Consider the following 15,778-nt stretch of genomic DNA (forward strand, 5'->3'; position numbering starts at 1 on the left):
CGACGGTCCGGCATGAGGGAATAAAATAGGGTAAAAAAGGAGAATAGAAAATATAAAAAATATAAATATAATAACAAAATTTAAAGAAAAATATAATAAGAAAGAAGGCAGATAAATAAGATGTAGAGATATATAAATATATATAAATATATATGTATATATACGTACATATACATATACACATATATACACATACATATACATATATATACACACACTGAAAATGTACACAGAAAATGTTTATGTTTATGGCAGTGTGCAGTTAGCCAGTAAACAACAGTAAACAAGTTATGATTGACCATGAGTGTCCGTGTGCAGTGAGGTATGGTGTAAAGTGTCCTTGTGCGGGATGGTGTGGTATAAGAAAAGAGAATATAAAAAAATATGAAATAAATATGAAAAGAAAATGAAAAGAAAATATGAAAAGAGATGGAATGTAAAGTGCACTGTGCTGTGCAAGTCCAGTGTATAATGTGCCGTAGCACGAAAAGTGTGGTTGTGCAGGGGAAAAAATGGTGATGATGGAGAGAGTGGGCCAGTTTTTAGATCCTGGGTGTTTCCTGGTTTAAACTCCGAATGGCCTGCGGGAAGAAGCTCCTCCTCATTCTCTCTGTGTTCGCCTTCAGGGAGCGGAAGCGTTTCCCCGAACGCAACAGAGAAAAGAGTCCATTGTTGGGATGGCTGAGGTCCTTCACAATTTTCCTGGCTCTGGTCCTGCACCGTGTGCTGTAGATGTCCTGCAGGTCAGGGAGCTCGGTGTGGATGGTACGTTCGGCTGAACGCACCACCCTCTGGAGGGCTCGTCTGTCCTGCATGGTGCTGTTCCCGAACCAGGAAGTGATGCTACCCGTCAGAACGCTCTCGATGGTGCAGGTGTAAAAAGTCTTAAGCACCTGAGAGGGTAGTTTAAAGTCCCTTAAGCGTCTCAGATGGTACAGACGCTGCCGGGCCTTCTTCACCAGGGTGTTGATGTGACAGGACCAAGACAGGTCCTGTGTGATGTGAACACCCAGGTACCGGAAACTGTCCACTCTTTCCACTGGAGTCCCGCAGATGTTTATTATGACTATGTATCACATTGTGCTGCGTGATGTATTCTTATCTGATATATTGCAGGTTTAAAAAAAAGTTATAAACTCAGAATTAAAAAAACAAATATTTTTTCATAGACATTTGATTTCTTTATTTATATATATATATATATATATATATATATATATATATATATATATATATATATATATATATATATATATATTTATGCAACACTATGGTTTGCCTGAAAATTTATCGAACCTGTAAATTGGATTGCATATAAATATCATGATGCGTTATTTTGGTCATATCGCCCCCTAGTGTTCATAAACAAAAATGTTCGTATCGCAGTAAATGAAGTTTCTCTGAATATAAAAGCACAGTAAATGTCCGGTTTGTTTGTTAGAATGTATTGTTACAGAGCGATGTAACCGTGGTGATGATTGATTCTTTTGTAATTATTTATTTTTATTTATTTCCCCTTACTGAGAGATCTAACACTATGACTCTAGTACTAAGTGTAGTGCTGTAATGAGTTCTGTTTATTTGTATTTGAAATGTAATAAAAGCGCTAAATATAAATCTAATGCAGGATGTGAATATTACAGAGTTATATGTTGTTTTATAATCCTGTCTGGACGCATCCAGATCACTTCAGACAATAATGAAAACTCGCAAACCACTGGAGCATGCGCACACGCGATTCCACTGTCGGAAACGCGCTTTGGGCGCGCATGCGCATTCCGGTGAACCAATTTTGAACCAGAATGGCGGTGTTGCTAGAAACCACATTAGGCGACATTGTAGTGGATTTATACACCGAGGAACGACCTAAAGGTACGTTTTTACTTAAAATATCCGGTGTTAAACGTCAATTTGGATATTTATTATCTATATAAAGGAGGTGCTTTAATTAATGTTAATAAAAAAACACACGCACCCGCTTGTTGTTGCTAGTCAGCTAGCATAATCTTAAGGTTTCCGTATTCTAGTTATATAATAATAATATAATAACATTGAACCTGTTATTGAGTTCAACCGTCGTGTTTGTATAAATATCGGCTTTTATTTCTGTCTCACGGTAAAGCAGCACTTTTAAGGGGAACGTTTAAGACCCACTAAGAGGGTCTCTGCAAGTCCACGGGCGACGTCATAGTTTCATTTGCATATTCATACCTCGTTGCTGGACTCATTTGCATACCAAATAAAAAAAGAGCTGTCTGAAAGATCATTTGAGCAAATGTGCATATTTACAGAACAATTTAGCTCGAATTTATCACGAAGGAGAGATACTAGTATTTATCAGTTGTAATAAAGAGCAATCGATTGATCTAAAGAGAAATATATATTAAACAATAATTAAATAATAATTAAATAATTAAAACGAAGAACAAATATTTACGTAGGCTTTTATTAATATTCCAACTATATGCAACCCTTTTTGAAGGGCATCCTGCATAACTATGCATGACATGAAATGTGTATTTTATAAGGATATGAATATTTAATAAAAAAGTAGTAAGAATTGTATTTATATGTCTTTTGGCAGCCTGCTTGAATTTCCTGAAGCTGTGTAAAATCAAGTACTACAACTACTGCCTTGTTCACAATGTCCAGGTAAGAACAGTCCATCCGGCCATCAACATGAACAAAATGCTTTCATGAAGGGATGTGAGAAAGGATGGCGTTTTTTCCATCGTTGTATTCCGTATTGCGAATCGAGTCTATAATGTTATAATGAATTTTCTCTTGTATTTTTGGGCCAATAGTCGATCGTTGGAACTATGGGCAAAAAATCCATCCCGATAGTTTTTCCGGGTTGCATTATACATTATGGGAGTGGCCTCTAGAGGCGAATCACTGACACTACATTTTGTTTATTTATTTATTTATTTTTTGATATAATTTAATCATTATTATTTTTTTATGTTTTATATATGTTTGAATGCATGCCCTTTATTTTACCCAATATTAATTAATAATATAATTAATTGTATTTAATTTAGCACAGTTTCACGATTCAGTAGGTTTTTTTTTTTTTTTGTGGTACTTTTTTACATTGTGTTATTATTTTTTTAATCCAGTATATGTTTTAAAAACCAGTGGTTGAGTTAGTGGCAATTACAAGATCGGTGAAATTCACCATAGATAGACATCAAACTGATCACGCCAGCAAACCGGACATTTATTGTGGCCTTTAATATGACTATGTATCACGCATTGTGCTGCGTGATGTATTCTTATCTGATATATCGCAGGTTTAAAAAAAATTTTATAAACTCAGAATTAAAAAAAAACAAAAATTTTTTCATAGACATTTGATTTCTTTATTTATATATATATATATTTATGCAACACTATGGTTTGCCTGAAAATTTATCGAACCTGTAAAATGGATTGCTGATAAATATCATGATGCGTTATTTTGGTCATATCGCCCCCTAGTGTTCATAAACAAAAATGTTTGTATTGCAGTAAATGAAGTTTCTCTGAATATAAAAGCACAGTAAATGTCCGGTTTGTTTGTTAAAATGTATTGTTACAGAGCGATGTAACCGTGGTAGTGATTGATTCTTTTGTAATTATTTATTTTTATTTATTTCCCCATTCAGAGAGATTTTATCTTCCAGACTGGTGACCCTACAGGCACTGGCCGCGGAGGAGAATCCGTGTTCTGGTCTGTTCTGAACACCGCACATTGATGATGATTTGATTTAATTTTGTCTTTAATATATATTTTTTACACTGGAGACTCCTTACGTAAATCATTTCTTTAGATCCTTGTGTGATATAGTATAAGAATAAGAGCATTAATATGATCCTGCTGTGTGTGTGTGTGTGTGTGTGTGTGTGTGTGTGTGTGTGTGTGTGTGTGTTTTATCAGCAAGCTGTATGGTGATCAGGCCCGCTTCTTCGATGCAGAGAAAGCACCCCGGATCAAGCACAAGAAGAAAGGCACCGTGTCCATGGTGAACAATGGCAACGAACAGCACGGCTCCCAGGTTTATCTCACATCCTTGATACGTTCTCGTCTCGTATGGGCTCTATTCGTGAGATTAAGACGTGCATGCTCCCCAGTTCCTGATCACTACCGGAGAGAACCTGGACTACCTGGACGGCGCTCACACCGTGTTCGGGGAGGTCACCGAGGGCATGGAGGTCTTGGCCAAAATCAACGAGGCGTTCGTCGACAAGGACTTCATTCCTTACCAGGACATCAGGTGAGACGAGCTGTAGCTAGTTCAAAAGAAAAGTCCTTTGGAGCATTGCTGGTATGTTGCCGTCACGTCTGACCTGTGTGACCCTGTTCCTGCAGAATAAATCACACGGTCATCCTGGAAGACCCGTTTGATGATCCGCCGGGCCTGCCGGTGCCAGACCGATCCCCCGAGCCCACTAAAGAACAGCTGGATGTGAGTCTTAACGTGACACCAACACTTTTTACAATTTTATTTAATGTAATAAAAGGAAATCTAGTGGATTTTATTAAGTGTTCCATTATTTAGCCAAAATCTCACATTGTCTTTAAAAAGCCGACCACTGGGTGACCTGATGACTGACTCACTAACTGAATCACTGGGTGACCTGATGACTGACTCAGTGACTGAATCACTGGGTGATCTGATGACTGACTCAGTGACTGAATCACTGGGTGATCTGATGACTGACTCAGTGACTGACTAACTAACTGAATCACTGGGTGATCTGATGACTGACTCAGTGACTGACTAACTAACTGAATCACTGGGTGATCTGATGACTGACTCGGTGACTGAATCACTGGGTGATCTGATGACTGACTCGGTGACTGAATCACTGGGTGATCTGATGACTGACTCGGTGACTGAATCACTGGGTGACCTGGTGACGGACTCACTTTCTCACCAACTGATTAATTTACGTTTGATAGATTTGTGGCTATAAACCTTTTCTTTTGTGGCCCTGAAACAGAAGCGTGTTGAGATTGAAATCCACGTTTCCATCAGTTCAGACGATAATTCATATAAAGAGGGTGATGTGGACTCGCATCTTAAATGGAAAAAAAAACTGTTAGATATCACAACAGCATTATGGGATGTGACACAGAAGTGTGTGTGTGTGTGTCTCACAGAGCGGCCGTATAGGAGCTGATGAATCGATAGATGATGCTGAAGGGAAGAATGCAGAAGAGCTGGATGAGCTGATAAAAGAGAAAGAAGCAAAGACACAAGCCATCCTGCTGGAGATGGTGAGTCTCTCGTTCTCTCTCTCCCTCTCCCTCTCTCTCTCACTCACTCACTTTCTTTTATTCTTTCTGTGTTTGTTCCAGGTGGGTGATCTTCCTGAAGCAGACATCAAACCCCCGGAGAACGTGCTGTTTGTGTGCAAGCTGAACCCTGTCACCACAGATGAGGACCTGGAGATCATCTTCTCTCGCTTCGGCCAAATCCAGTGGTGCGAGAGGGCACTTCCATTATCGCTAAACTCGATTCCCTATCAGGGCTTAATAATGAAAGAGGGAATTATTTGTATTCTGCTTTCTTTCTCTAATGGGTCAGAGCGGAAACGCAATATTTACTGATCGATGTGTTTCTGTGCCCAGCTGTGAGATCATCAGGGACTGGAAGACGGGCGAGTCTCTGTGCTACGCGTTCATAGAGTTTGAGAAGGTCAGTGTCCGGTCTGTTTATCGTCGACTAGGAACCGCACGACGCCGTTTTAAAAACGGAGCGTTGAAACGGTACCACATTTCAACCCAGAAACGTTTTTCTGTATTTTTACGTTTTCTGGCGCACGTTTTTCAGGTGGAGGACTGCGAGAAAGCCTACTTCAAGATGGACAACGTGCTGATCGATGACCGACGCATCCACGTGGACTTCAGCCAGTCGGTGTCCAAGATCAAATGGAAGGGGAAAGGTGTGTTTTTTCCAACGCTGGAGTCTCAATGTTCAGGATACGGGTGGAACAATGACTTATTTATTTATTTTATTTTGACGCACTCATAGGTGGGAAGTACACCAAAGAAGATTTCAAGGCCTACGAGAAAGACCAGGACAACAAATCCAAACTGGCTCTGAAAGACAAAATCAAACCCAAGCAAGAGTATCCTTTATGTCCTTCCGAATTCTGGCGTTTTTTTTCCCTCTCTCAATAAGGATCTAAGACCTTTTTGCTTAACGAGGTCCCGAAAAGCTCTCGTTACGATCTCCTTCTGGACGACGACGAGCAGGACGCCGGGCAGAGGAGCGACAGGGCGCAGCAGGAGAAGAGGAGGCGATCGGACGAAGACGACCGGAGGACGAAGTCGTCGAAGGTACGTGTAAGAGAGGACCAATCAGGGTTGTGTTATCGGTGCGAATATCCCTCAGATTGTACCACAAGTTTCACCCCATACTTGGTTCGGTTGTGTATTTTTGCTGATGTGAGGCTCAAATTTCATTCTTAATGTTCAAGTCTTATATTTGACTGCTGCGAGTTCGGAAATAATCGTTTTTTTTTTTCTTTTCTTTTTAATACTGTTGTTTTAGGATGTTGAGCAGAGTCGGAGTGAGCAGAAAGGAAAACGATCCCGCTCGCGCTCCAGAGACCGGGAAAAGGACAGATACAGGGACAGTCACCATAAACATGGTAAACACAAGCAGAAAAGCCACAAACGTGATCGCAGTCCGAAGAGGTCGAAGGATAAAGAGCACAGCCGACATCGCTGAAAGAAAAAAAAAAAAAAACGCTCGGAATTATGGGATGTAGACGTATAGGCATGTCTAATCACCATCACAGACCAACTCTTGTGTTTGACTTTTTGTTACTAAATGGAATTTATTAAACGTCAACACACATCTAAATAAACGCCGTGCACCCAGAGGGGTGGCGCATTTTTTTTTTGGTATAAATCCAATTTACTATTTAATACTAAAAAAATTGTTCATAAACTTTAAATGTTAAATAGGATTTGTGTCATTAACCCACTACTGCCATCTGTAGGTCAGAATTAAAAATACATGTTCTTTACTCTCATGAGAGGTACTGAGAATTAAATGCCTGTTAAAACACCCCACTGTTCAATTGGTGTGTTTGGGAGATGTGTGAAACTGTTAATTGTGCACAAATTAAACACTGTATGAATCAATATTGTTGCCAGATGTTGACTCAATCACTATATGGAGAAAGGTTTGATTTCTGAACAGTTCATATTTAGTCCCTGGTTTAGATAGGAAATTTTTCCTGCTTTATGAAGATCTGCTACAGCATGCGAAAGATGTCCTCGTGTCCCAATACTTTTGGCACATTATATAACGTATGTACATAGACCCTGTATTTCCACCCAAAAAAAAAAAAAAAAACCCACACACACAGCAAGTGGCTGACATTTATTTATTTGTATTTAACGCATTAAGCTCATAGTACAGATATTTAGCACATCTTGATCAAAGGAAATAGCAAGAGAATCAGAACAGCTATGCTTCCCTTTCCCCCTCAACATCCAGAGCAGGGGCACGTGAAAACCTTTTAAACCTAATCTGATTCATCCAGTCACCTAATCTGTTTGGGAGGGGGAGGGGGGGGGGGTGCAATTGGTCCACACAAGGTAATAGAAAAACCGTACAAAAACTCTTTAAAGAAAAAAGGCAATGCCCTGCGGGTGTTTTTTTAAAAAAAAAAAAAAAAAAAAAAAAAAAAAGTCCATATGGGACATTTTGGTTTGGAAACTCTCTCCTGGTTAAAGGATCAGAGGATTATTTAAGAGTTCCAGATAATCACATGATCAAACTTTTTTTTTCAAGAAGAGAAGTACAGCTCAAAACCCAGCACAGTGTTAAACACTTTCCCCTTATAATGAGTGCTAATAAGAAACGGAGCTGTTTTGAGAAGATGCCTTGATGCCCGTTTCGGCAGCAGGACGAGAATCGCGCTCTCTGGCTGGAGAGGCTTTTGCCGAAGCACCGATTTGGGGGCTTGTCTTCAAATGTGTGCAAAATATATATATTATATAATATATAATTTTCTCTAAACACACCCTGGGAAACGTCTTTCATTTTATAGAAAGTCCAAAAAAATAAAAAAAGTGCACTTTCAGCCTGCAGGGGGAGACACTGGGGCACTAAACTGCACATGTGCAGAATAGAATGAATTCATAATATATTTAAAAAAAAAAAAAAAAAGTAAAAACCAGCAGTTGATGCAACTGTTCAGTGTGGAATGATCGGGCGGGACCCCGACACGCTCAGATCCGTGGGTGTACCGCGTACCGCGCTTTCCAGGGACACGTATTGTTCAGGAGGAAGGGGCACCGTGCGGGAGTGGTAATGAACAATGGGACGAAAACAAAAGCCCTTGGGTGAATCCGCTACTGTACAGTCACTGAACTTTTCCATTTAAGTGAAATATGAGGTGCATTTTTATATATTTATATAATTAGTGCTTAAACAAGATGCTTTGGTGCTCCGTGTTAAAGTGCAATTTATATTCGCTTTTGGTTGTGCACTTGGTTTAAAAGGCATCGAGTGTCTCGGGGAGTCAATATTTAATTCGATTATATATTTAGAAACTTCTAGTGCTACATTTGGCAGGTTTCCTATTATTATTATTATTATGATTATTATTATGATGATGATGGAGGAAATCGGCGGTGCTGCTGGACGAGACGGGTCTGAGCGTGCCAGGGTCCCTGCTCAGTGGGCGCGAAAACCCTGTCTGTGGAGGATGAGGGGGGACACATGGAGGAAGGGGAGGCTCCTCAACTCTACATGCGCTTCGAAATCACAGCAAGAGTGAGCTAAAATATCTACACGGACAAGACGAGAGCTTTCATGCAACATATCTACGGATCGGGTACGAGGACGTTTACGGGACAAACCCGCGATGCGGCTACAGGGACGAACGCAGGAGAGGAGCCCCGGGGCTCCGGCTGCTTTCTTTTTGCGTTTTCTCCTCATCTTCAACTCTGCTGCGGCTTCTTAGTGTAACTGGTAAAGACGAAGTTGTAGTCGTTGAAGTGGGCCAGCTGGCGATCCAGGCGCCTGTAGCCGTCGAGTTTCTGCGCAGACGAGAACACGCTGCGACACTTTGAGCTCTGAGAGAGAGAGAGAGAGAGAGAGAGAGAGAGAGAGAGAGAGAGAGAGAGAGAGAGAGAGAGAGAGAGAGAGGTTCATCAGGGAACATGATGCAAAAACAAGTACAACATTCCTTCCTTATATGGCGCTTACCTGATTAACAAACAACGTAGTCACGAACTTCCCTGGCTTGAAGATGTCCACGACTTTCCGGATGAGGTCGTCGTAGGACGTCTGGGAGAGGTTGGTTTCGAAACTAACGTACGAGAACTCTGGCTCAGGGGTGATGTGAATTGTCCAGTAAGTTCCCTGGGGGGGAAACGTCAAGACAGACGCTAGAAATCCGCTCACGTTTTCATGAAATTAAAGAAAGTCTGTAAACGTTAGCGGTTACGATACAGTGATAACACTGCCTCCTGGGGATTTCCCTTCAGCTGATCATTATGGCTAATGTCCACTCTGCGGCAGTATAAACATTCAGGCTCATTATTGTTATAAATTAAAATGCATAGTGAATCAAAAATTACGAATTCGGTCGTTTGCATGCATTAACCGAAACACAGATTAGCAGCGACTCGAAGCTGGCGAGGAAAGAACCTGCTACGTACATCCGTTTTCATTCCATTCATGGAGTATCCACAAGGGTTGAACATTGTGGCGTCGATCACAGAACCTGGAATCAGGTCACGAATTCCACTCATCTGTGGAGCAAAAAGAGAAACACTTGTATTTAAAGCGAAAAAAAAAAAAAAAAAAAAACACACTTTCAAAACACAGAGCTCCATCTCCAGAACCTAGTAGTAGATTTGAAAGCTCTATCCATCACAAAAAAAAAACCTAAAATCCACCAGGACATACACGAGTGACATCATTAGCGGAAACACCGTCTTTCATGTAGAACTGGTCCATCACAGCTGGGTCGAGATCGCTCATCAGAACCTCCAGCGTCTGGTCTGCCTGCTTGTTCTCCCAGTACTCTGGCAGCTCCAGAGTAAACAAGTACCTGAGGAACATCAGGATTTAAAGTCTGTGCTTGTTAAAATGGCAAAAAAAACTTCCTTTTTTTCCCCCCCCCAACACGTACCAGCAGTCAGAGTTCAGACGTCCCATACAGTACGCTGCTCCGTCTGCAGAAACAAACACACACACCCAAGACAATTCAGTTCCCGCCCCTGTCCGTGGTTCTGATAATTAAAATAAAGAGGAATGAGAAGGTGGTGAAGCGTACTTGGGAAGATCTGGCTGAGAAACCCAACTTCCTCCTCAAAGTTGCGGTGGGGGAACTCCTGATGGGCGGGCTTCATAAAGTTCTTACGAGAGTAGAAGAAATTCTAAAAAAGAAAAAAAAGTGATCAGAATTCTTTTTTCTTGTAAGGTTCGTTAGTGGATTATAAATATGTTCACAAACATCTAAAACTAATGATCTGCAAAAATATCACACTGGTGTGTGTGTGTGTGTGTCCACAGACTCACCTCGATGGCGTCAAAGCCGCAGTAGTCACGCGCCAGCTGCAGCAGGGGCACCAGCGCTTGCAGTAAGAGGGTGGTTCCGCATGTCTTCAAAATGAAACGTCTCTTGGAGACAAACATGCTACTCTCGCTGCAGAAAGACACACTCTTTACACTGTAGAGGGGACACCAGTGTACAAATTCTGAAGTAATAATGCATTAATAAGTGCTGCTCAAAACTACAGAGAGAGAGAGAGAGAGAGAGAGAGAGAGAGAGAGAGAGAGAGCGAGCAGCAGCAATGTTTTTTGCTCCGAACCTTCTTGACTGATTTCTTTCCCTCATTTATTATTAAACCTCTTAATTATTTAACGAGCAGTGCTTTGTTTTCTCTCTGGGAGGATGCACACATCATGAGTGTGTGAATGTCGAGACAGAGACCCACAGCTAATGAAAGCAGAGAGAGACATGAGGTGCAAGAGAGCACGAGAGACAGACAGGAAGTGACAGAGCGAGAGAGACAGGAAGTGACAGAGCAAAAGAGACAGGAAGTGAGAGACACAGAGCGTGAAACACACAGAGACCTACCTGAGTATATAAGCTTCCTGCTTGTCAGTCTTTGTCACACTCATGATCAAACAATGCACATTCTCCAGAAGTTTGTCCCACTCAAACCTGAAAACACAGCAGGACATGGCCACGTGTCAGAAACATTCACCACAAAAACACCAACACCGCCAAACTCTGCCATCTCGAGTTTCTACGGCGACACCGTAACCCCGATTGCGCAATGTTACGCCGGGTTTCGCAACATCTCAAGTCGCCTTGGCTACTTATTAACCTGCTACCGCGAGGCAGGCGTGTTCAAGATCTGAAGTGTGGGTTGGGTAGTCAATGTTCAATCCATGAGTCATTACTAAATGTGACAAAACACACCACCTGAACTGTTCATTCTCAGAAGCGTCTCACTCCATGAGGGGTATTTTGGGACTTTTGCAACTCAACCCCCCTCCTCACCTGCTCCTGTACAACTGCCTCGGTACTATTTTGAGCCGGATTACGCTGCTGGCTTCAGCAGAAGTGTGTGAGAGAGAGAGTGTGTGTGTGTGTGTGTGTGTGTGTGTGTGTGTGTGAAAGCTTAAACCTGGGAAGGACAATGTAAATCCAATGCAAGTGCGAACACAAATGCACGTATTCAAATAAGTGTAGCGTGAAACCTGCCCGAGTTAAACAACACGCCGTTCAAAGCTCTTCAGACGCCCATGTCTTTTTTTTTTTTTAACCCCTTTCTAGATTACAAACCAAGTACATTCTCGAGTCTCATAATTCCAGCTCTTGGTGATTAAAACACGCCTAAACATTATTCGGTTATTCGAAGAAACTTTACTCGCAACAAGGACGAGTAACGTTCCTGCGGTTCTTCTCGAAACCTCACACGGTTCGTTACTAATAAGCGTGCTGCCGACTCCAGTGTTTTCCGGCGAAACGCAGTGAAATTCTTCATCAGATTTAGAGATAAAGGATGCGGTATTTAAGGTATTTAACGGTTGTTCTGCTAGGTGACTGGGTTCCTCTCCCTCGCATGCGAGCAGGGTGAAGATTTTTGAATCGGATGCCCTTGCGGACTTATTTGGCCATTGGCGACGCGCCAGCGTGTGCGAGTCGCTTCGCTTCGGCGACGGTTTAATCCTCCAAACCCGTAAGCCGACACCGCTCTGTGTTCGCGCAGACCTCCCGAGGAACTGTTATCGGGTTCCAGTGCTGAGAAACGGAGGCGTGATTTCTGCATCGCCGTATAAAGTTCATCCGACCGACAGACCTGTAGATCTGGGAATTCGAGTCGTCGTCCGGATTTTCTAAATTAAGCGCGAGGAGCGCGAACTCGTCCTACGTGTGCAGACTTCTGGATGAGACCCTGGAGTTTCAACACATCGGACCTTTGGGAAATCCGAAACGAGCAGCACAGCAGGGTTGTGATGCCTCGAGAAATCCGATTTACGGCTTTTCCACTCAGCGGCATCTCCCCGTGTGTTCGATTCCTCTTATACCACAGCAATACACTTTTCATTACAATTACAGCAGGTTACACCAACAATCCAGCGTTTTGGCGCTTATTTGGGGGTCGTTTGATCTTTCCAAAGTGCTTGTCAGACGTGAAAAACGTCACATTTCACAAGTATTTTTTTTTTTGCACTTGTTCGTCTGGGCAGCGATGCTTATTTTCCCCCTCTATGACGACACGATCGTTTTGGGACGGTAGAATGATACTGAACAAGTCGAGCTGGATTGCTTTGAGATAAAGGTGTTTGACCTTCGTATCGCTTCATGTGGATGAGTCAGTCATTTCAGAAGACGTGCACGAGTCCCAGACCGCAGGATACGTGCGGTGGTAAATCTCCCTTAGAGGGTCCATCGGCGCCAGGAAGTACGATCGATAGGGTCTAACTCACTCAGAAAACTAATCCCATCTGAATAGGGGCAACACTAAATCTTCATGAGCAGGGATTGATCCATAAACCCCGGACACGGTCCCCGCTATATGTACACATGTTAATTAGGACACTTCTCTGTGAAATGACATCATAAATAGAACATAGGAACCACCTATGTTTATGATACGGGCACGTCATCCTCAGGATCTCACCACATAAACTGCGATGCATGATTTTTTGAATTATGACGTCCTAAATACATGTGCTAGTACCACATGGGTTTCCCCTGAGACACCCCTTAAGGATCTGAACACGAACCATATATTTATGACGTAATTTATACAACATTTATAACATGCAATATATGTGTCAGCACGTGGAACCACTCGCATCTACAGCATACCGTTAGTTAGGACGCGTGTCGTTGTAGACATGACGTCATAAACACACACACACAGACCAACGTAAATACGTGCTGTGAACGAGTGCCGTCCACGGGCACGCGTGCGTGCGCGCTCTCGGCCTGCACTGCGGTGCGCTGTAAATCGCGAGCGCGTGTGTGACAGCTGGAGAAGGGGCGGGGGGGGGTTGTCGTTCTCGTGCACCCGCGTGTGCCGCGCGTGCGCGTTCTGAAGCTCTTAGAAGGGGGAAGGAGTCACGTGCTCGGCGGAGTCGCGAGACACCAAAGACAAAATTGCACTTATTTATATTCACAATTAACGGATTATAAAAAAACAAAACAAGATGTAGAATATTTTGATAAACAAAAATAAATAAATATACATGGGGGAAAAAAAATAAACGTGCGCCATTACGTCATGTTTCAATGGCCGACACGCGCGCGCCACATTAACGCTGCTCCCTCACACACTAACTAATATAAATGTAACAATAAATTACACGTATATTTTTTTTTAAGTGAAATATCGACTATTATACCAAATAAATGTTTTTATTCCGGCTCTAAAATAATGGCGAATCAGTGAGCGAGGGGAAAAAAAGTGCACACGCATTCTCACTACATATACACTATTACTCCCAGAAATTACACCGTCGCCATCATTTCGCGAGATTTTATCACGGAACAAATTATAAAAAAAGCCCATCATGAGGCATTTATAACCCGGGATAAAGCTTAGAGGGGAGCGTGAGGAAGAGATACGCCATAAAATGAATGAGTAAAGAGGGGGAGGGTGTGTGAGGTCCTGAGCAAACACTGCAACCATGAGCACTAATACAGCCATTTTTATTGTCTTTACTCCATATAATAATAATTCAACAATAAATTACCTCCTATTGTACAACACCGCGCCAATTAAAGAATTAAAAATGCGCAAAAAAATAGGCGAGTAAAAAAAAAAAAAAAAACGAGAAAGGAAAAAGCCCAAACAGCACCTTGCTCCCTACACATGCGCACTACTAGTCGGTTGAGGTGGCTGCGGTCGTGCACCCTACCTAGTGCCCTACTCCTCCATTTGAGACACGTCCCTGAGGGAACTGGCCGTTAGACATGTTGGACTGACCTCGGGATGCTTCGCAGGTCCCCGGTACCTTTGCTGTCGTCCTGCCGGGAGAACCAAACCTCCAGCAGCTTCTCGGTCCCCTCGAAGAAATGCGCGCCGTTCTCCTCCATGGTGACACAAACAAACAGAATTATTATCTTTTTCTTTTTTTATAATTTAATTTTCTATTCAGCTCCGAGGTCCTTCTTTTGCCTTCTGAAGTTAAAAGATGTTACAGCAACTAAGTCCTTGAGTCTTGGTGTTGTTTCTCTTAATCGGGTGCGTGTTTTTTTTAATCGTCTTTTCACCGACTTTCCCCTTTTACAGAGAATTACCGTGAGCGAGTGCTAGCTAATGTCGCCGGCCATACTGTGTAAAGCGCCTGTTTCCGCGCTGCGTCGCGCTTTTATACTCAGCACGCGCTCGCCGGGCTTTCGTCTCAGCCAATCACGATCGAGAGCCCTTCCTTCGCTGCATCTGATTGGTCAGTGAGAAAGGCGGCCCACGTTAGACAGGACGTCAGCCAATCACCGCTGAGGAACTTCCTGTCAATCAAAGAGCGTTACGTAATCAGCAGGAGGCGGAGCTTAGAGCCCCGTCTCCACGTGCGGATTTAATAATCAGTAATCATCAATAATCAGTTCATGTGCAGAAATTAAATGTTGTTGATCAAACTAAAAATATATCGATTTGTGCAACAATGTGTAATTACAAATATGACAAAATACTGAATATGATAATGTGTGTGAGAGAGATAGAGATAGAGAGAGAGAATGTGGAGTTAGAGGGGTAATGTGGAGGTATGGGGGTAATGTGGAGTTAGAGGGGTAATGTGGGGTTAGAGGGGTAATGTGGAGTTAGAGGGGTAATGTGGGGTTAGAGGGGTAATCTGGTGTTAGAGGGGGTAATGTGGGGTTAGAGGGGGTAATGTGGAGTTAGAGGGGTAATGTGGGGTTAGAGGGGTAATGTGGAGTTAGAGGGGTAATGTGGAGTTAGAGGGGGTAATGTGGGGTTAGAGGGTGTAATCTGGTGTTAGAGGGGTAATGTGGGGTTATAGGGGGTAATGTGGGGTTAGAAGGGGTAACTGGGGTTATAGGGGGTAATGTGGGGTTATAGGGGGTAATGTGGGGTTAGAAGGGGTAACTGGGGTTATAGGGGGTAATCTGGTGTTAGAGGGGTAATGTGGAGGTATGGGGGTAATGTGGAGGTATGGGGGTAATGTGGGGTTATAGGGGGTAATGTGGGGTTAGAGGGGGTAATGTGGGGTTAGAGGGGTACTGTGGAGTTAGAGGGGTAATGTGGGGTTAGAGGGGTAATGTGGGGTTAGAGGGG

The 15,778-nt window shown here is 42.7% G+C and overlaps 2 protein-coding genes and 1 long non-coding RNA gene across 3 annotated transcripts; 2 read left to right on the forward strand and 1 right to left on the reverse strand.

Moving 5' to 3' along the window:
* The first annotated feature begins 1,733 nt into the window (after nucleotides 1-1,733).
* Nucleotides 1,734-7,141, forward strand: ppil4 (peptidylprolyl isomerase (cyclophilin)-like 4). Its single transcript, XM_046873722.1, has 13 exons — nucleotides 1,734-1,872; nucleotides 2,585-2,652; nucleotides 3,648-3,712; nucleotides 3,920-4,037; nucleotides 4,114-4,256; nucleotides 4,352-4,448; nucleotides 5,147-5,263; nucleotides 5,345-5,469; nucleotides 5,618-5,684; nucleotides 5,820-5,931; nucleotides 6,021-6,117; nucleotides 6,208-6,328; nucleotides 6,543-7,141. Exons 1-13 carry the CDS (start codon nucleotides 1,803-1,805, stop codon nucleotides 6,720-6,722), a joined length of 1,380 nt encoding a protein of 459 aa, XP_046729678.1. The 5' UTR covers nucleotides 1,734-1,802; the 3' UTR covers nucleotides 6,723-7,141.
* A 231-nt stretch (nucleotides 7,142-7,372) lies between these two features.
* Nucleotides 7,373-14,833, reverse strand: amd1 (adenosylmethionine decarboxylase 1). Its single transcript, XM_046873762.1, has 9 exons — nucleotides 14,468-14,833; nucleotides 11,101-11,187; nucleotides 10,539-10,665; nucleotides 10,294-10,396; nucleotides 10,150-10,192; nucleotides 9,924-10,068; nucleotides 9,674-9,766; nucleotides 9,219-9,374; nucleotides 7,373-9,085 (listed from the first exon to the last, which is right to left on the reverse strand). The coding sequence occupies exons 1-9, from the start codon at nucleotides 14,575-14,577 to the stop codon at nucleotides 8,951-8,953; spliced, it is 999 nt and encodes a 332-aa protein (XP_046729718.1). The 5' UTR covers nucleotides 14,578-14,833; the 3' UTR covers nucleotides 7,373-8,950.
* On the forward strand, nucleotides 9,029-10,884 carry LOC124401468. The gene is made up of 2 exons (XR_006928572.1): nucleotides 9,029-9,158; nucleotides 10,760-10,884. It is a non-coding gene; the product is annotated as an uncharacterized LOC124401468 (long non-coding RNA).
* Nucleotides 14,834-15,778: the final 945 nt, after the last annotated feature.

This window comes from Silurus meridionalis, chromosome 18 (assembly GCF_014805685.1).
Source record: "Silurus meridionalis isolate SWU-2019-XX chromosome 18, ASM1480568v1, whole genome shotgun sequence".
NCBI lineage: Eukaryota > Metazoa > Chordata > Actinopteri > Siluriformes > Siluridae > Silurus > Silurus meridionalis.